Consider the following 4,971-nt stretch of genomic DNA (forward strand, 5'->3'; position numbering starts at 1 on the left):
TCTTAATGACGAGGTCGTCAACATACGCCTCAAGGTTGCACCTAATTTGCTTAGCGAATGCTGTGTCGATGGTTCGCTGATAGGTAGCGCCTGCGTTCTTTAGTCCGAAGGGCATCTTGGTGTAACTGTATATCCCTTGGTCTGTGTGAAATGCGGTTTTCTCTTCATCCTCTTCTGCCAATTGTATTTGGTGATATCCTTTGTAGGCGTCTAGAAAGCATTTGAACCTAAAACCGGCGAGCGATTCCACTTTCCAATCTATCTCTGGCAAAGGATAGTTGTCTTTGGGGCAAGCTTTGTTAATGTCTTTAAAATCAATACAGAGTCACCACGTTCCATCAGACTTGGCTACCAGCACAGGGTTGGCTACCCATGTCTGGTAGTTTACTTTGCGTAATATGTTAGCTTTAACCAGCTTATCCACTTCTCTGCGCAACCACTCACTTCTTTCGGGTGCCATGGTCTGCTTCTTTTGCTTGATAGGGGTCAGATTGATGTTAGCGTAGAGGTGATGCTACGCTATCTCTCGTGGTACTCCAGTCATGTCAGCATCGCGCCAACAAAACACGTCGGAGTTGGCGATGAGGATGTTCCTCAATTTTTCCTTAGTCTCGTGTGTGAGGCTCCCCCTATCATTACCTTCTGCTCCAGATACTTGGGATTAACTATAACCCACCATTCATTCGTGCCCTTTTCTTCAGGAGTAGCGATCCCCTTGTCAATAACCGACGCGCACAAGGTGTCTAGCAGCATTGACTCGAGGGTGGCAACTCTTTGATCCGTCAGGAATCGAACCATCCCATGAATTATGGATGGTATAGCTCCAAATTTCTGAATGGAAGTCTTTCCTAGTATAGCATTGTATCTAGAGTACGAGCGCACAATGCAGAATTCTATGCTCTCAGTGCGCTTTTTTAATTTATCCTTGCTGTCTCTCAGCTCTAGCTTCAAATCCAAGATTCCGATAGGCCACGCTGATTCTCCTGAAAACCCGGATAATACCGTAGTCAGAGGCTTGATGGTTCTCCTCACCGTTGTGGGCAGCTGTCGGAAGCAATGATCGTACATGATGTCAATGCTACTGCCGTTATCCATGTGGAGGCGCTTAACGCTATGGCCAGACTCGGGCAGATATCCCTGCACTACAATGGGTGCGCAGGAAGTGTTGAATGTCTGAATGGCGGGGAACGATATCTCCGTCATCCTCGGGCTTGCGTCAGCGCTAGATTTGCGCTTTATTCCAAGCGGTGGTCAGCAGTTGGCCATTGAATGCATTTATTTCTCTCAACAGGTGCCTGTATAGAGAAAATAAATGAGTAGTGGACATATAGAGAAAAGATCAAATCAAAACCATTTAACTTGTGTGTCACACGGATGGTGCCAAATGATCAAGCATAGAATATTCGGGTCGGGTTCGGTCCATGCTTGACATCACTAAGAGGGGATTTAAGGGTCAATTGAGTTTAACTCTCCGGTCCGGAGCACCATGAATAACCACTTGCGAGATGAGGATCTCAACAGGGGTGGTTAAACATAGACCCACCATCGGCGGATAGTCCGGTCATCGATGGCTCGCATCGGGAATAGAGTTTATGTTCAAGGAACGTTACCTGTATATCAAGGATGTCTAGTGTAGTTCTATGAATCTGGTAGCGAAGGTATAAGTCCGGTAGCGCGGGTAAAGGAGGCGCTATGTAAATAGCGCGACTGGTCCGTATGTAGATACTAAAAATAGTATGTGTGTAACTTCCCAAAAATAGACCAACCCCTTGCCTTTAATTCGAGTCCGTTATTTATAGCTACAGTGTTGTCCATTCATTGGAGCCACGTATTCCATGTTGATTTCTTGTCTACACTACCCGGTTATTTCGTGGAGGGGACCAGGGAACAGTACTATCACCTTTTTTGCTGGCTGTCGGCCCTTGTACAGAGATCGTGGCAAGTACAGGAGATGTCACCCTTATGCAGCGCACCATCATCAAGATGGCGCCCTCTAGGGCACATTTACTTGCGCCAAAAGTGCTATAGCGCGGAGGATATACACATGGTGCAAGTGTGATGCGCAACACGAGTCAATCGGGTATGCATATCATTATCTATCCCTCAAAATCAACTTACAAGTCCTCCAGTCAGTCATTGCATCTGCAGTTGCTAAAAATGGTCTACCTAAAACAATGGGTACAACCTTATCCTCCGGCATATCAACAACTACAAAGTCAGCTGGGAACTCTAATTTACCTATTTTAACCACCAAATTTTCAGCAATCCCTATGGGTTTAATAACCGACTGGTTAACTAATCTAACTCCAATATTAGTCAACTTAAGCTCATTTAAACCCAAACGTGAATAAATAGACAAAGGCATAAGATTGATACTCGCACCTGAATCAGTTAAACACCTAAAAATTTCAGAGTCATCAATCCTACAGGGCACTATGAATGGACCGAGATCACCTAACTTTGGTAGCATATCACTCTTCTTCAAAATAGCAGCACATTCTGCTTCAAGAAACGTGGAGGATGCCTGCTCATGCTCACCCTTCTTCGCCATTAAATCTTTCAAGAATTTCCCATAACTGGGCATACCTGCAAGAACATCAACCAAAGGTACATGCACATAAATATTTTCATTAGAATTAATAGACTTACAAATAGTGTCCTTTGGTTGCTCGGATTGAATAGCTCTCGGATATGGAATATGCGGCTTGTACACTTTCAACTTTGGTGACAATTTCAACTCTTCTTCCACTTCACTCTTCTCAGCAACACTAAACTCAGGAGACTTAGTAGTCTCAATACTCTTTACTTCTGACTCTTGATTACCAGAATTAGAAGAACTCCCGTCATCAAACTCATTAAGTAATTTCCATAAGCAGGAGTTATATCACTAACTCGGATCCAACCATCTACACCATTATGAGTATAAGTCGGAACAACCTCATCGGAATCATAACCCTCAAAGCTAGAAATAGCATTACCTGCGAATAAGTAGAAATCTGCGGATCTTTATTCTTCACATCACTTTGATTGTTATTAGTCAAGATTGTTCGAGGCAGCCCATTGATATTCAGAATAGCTTTTGTATTCGAATGTAGGGAACTCGGTGGTCTCTCCATTAGCGATTGAGCTATACGCTCGGCATCCCGTTCTAAATTCTGAATCGAGGCATGTTGACTTCTCACTTTCTGTTTTGTTGATTCATTATCTTGCCTCAAAGCCGTGATGCTTTCATCTGTCTTTATAATAAAACCCTAAAATAACTCCCCTAGTGAAAGACCCTTATCCACATACGACTGATTTTGATTTCGATTAACGAACCCCGGTGGTCCGTTCCTTTGATAACCCGAACAACCTCCTTGATACTCAAGTAGTTCACCTGCTCTTCCATAGTTTCCTGATTACAATCCTTTGTGAGATGTGGCCTCTGACATAACTCACAACCAACTTTCAGAACGTGCATCTATTTAGTCATCGATTCCATTTGTCTTTTAACAGTTGTCAGTTGTGCTTTAACCGATGCGAGCTTATCACTAGTTTTGATACTAAAGACATGAGATGATCGAGAAACATCCATCTCTTGGTGCCAATCATATGAGTGTGTAGCAGTTTCGGAGATGATGTTGTAAGCTTCATCTGGAGTCTTTTTCATCAAAGAACCACCTGTAGCAATATCTATTTCTTTCCTCGTTGGCACATTGACACCCTTGTAGAAAATTTAGACCTTATTAAAATTGTTCAACCCGTGTTGAGGACAATTTCGAAGCATTTTACCGAACCGGGTCCAAGTATCATAGAGTGTTTCATTGGACTTCTGAACAAAGTGATTAATGTCACTTTGTAATTTTGCTGCCTTTGAAGCAGGAAAGAAACGTTGCAAAAATTTATCGTCCATTGTAGGCCAACTATCAATTTCACCCTCGAGCAATGATTCTAACCAGTCTTTGGCATCGTCTTTTAAAGACCAAGGGAAGACCCACAAATAGATAACAGTATCTGCAACTTGGGCAATCTTGAATAAGTTACAGATGCTTTTGAAGTTTCGAAGATGCTCAAATGCATCCTCTTTCGGTGTACCCCTGAACAGGCACTAGTGAGTTATCATATTTAAAATCTGCCCCTTAACCTCAAAATCTTTATCAACTACTGGTTGGGTAATGGCATGTCCATTACCAGCCCTCGTGGCTTTCATCATCGCTTCCATGGATTGACCCCTTGCTGGTCCACCCATTTTAACCTCTTCCTTAATATACTCAAAGTCCAGAATATAAAAAGGTAATTCTAAGAAACCTTCGGTGATTTCTTGCTCAACTTTAGCTTTGCTGCGTGTATGATAAACTCTAAATGGTTCCAGGGTTATTAGTACATAACCTGCCTTCACAACACAATAAAACCACGTGTGAAATCGAAAATAAAATAACAGAAAGTAACTTTTGCGAAAACAAGTTCCCATGAAAGGATCGAATAACTAAAAGCTTGTAAAATCCTAAGACACGCCGCTCCCCGACAGCGGCGTAAAAAAATTTATATGCGTAAAATACACCTAATCTTATTGTAATATGATTACGAATTCGGCAACAGAGAGCAGTGTTTTAAGATTTTAAGACTAACAATTATTCTGGAGATTTAGTTGTAAAAATGGGGGTTTTGATTTATCACTAATTAAATCAAAATAAACAAAAACAAATTCAATAAGAAAAAGAGGTATTAACTTAGATTCAATTCCCTATGATCCGGATTGCTTTTATTAAGAACAATGTAATCAAATTCCTAAGTGTAACTCTCGTTAACCTAGTTCATTAATCAATTAGTAAGATAACCTGGTGTCTCGCACTTAGATACTAATTATATCATGAAAGTGTCAGTTTTTCACGCTGGTTTCCCCCACGCTTCTGAAGAGCACAATCAATCAATTTATAACTACTCAAGATGGTGATTCAGTTGAAGGGTAAATCAGTGTCCCTTTTTAGTCTT

At 41.6% G+C, this 4,971-nt stretch overlaps 1 protein-coding gene across 1 annotated transcript; it reads right to left on the reverse strand.

Moving 5' to 3' along the window:
* Window positions 1–594: 594 nt before the first annotated feature.
* On the reverse strand, window positions 595–1,095 carry LOC139868953 (uncharacterized). The gene has a single exon (XM_071857288.1). It carries the CDS (start codon window positions 1,093–1,095, stop codon window positions 595–597), a length of 501 nt encoding a protein of 166 aa, XP_071713389.1.
* Window positions 1,096–4,971: the final 3,876 nt, after the last annotated feature.

Source organism: Rutidosis leptorrhynchoides, chromosome 9, assembly GCF_046630445.1.
Source record: "Rutidosis leptorrhynchoides isolate AG116_Rl617_1_P2 chromosome 9, CSIRO_AGI_Rlap_v1, whole genome shotgun sequence".
Taxonomy (NCBI): Eukaryota; Viridiplantae; Streptophyta; class Magnoliopsida; order Asterales; family Asteraceae; genus Rutidosis; species Rutidosis leptorrhynchoides.

Bases quoted from the DNA above. Each gene is read 5' to 3' on its own strand.
- LOC139868953 (XM_071857288.1), bottom strand. From the start codon at position 1,095: ATGGATAACGGCAGTAGCATTGACATCATGTACGATCATTGCTTCCGA.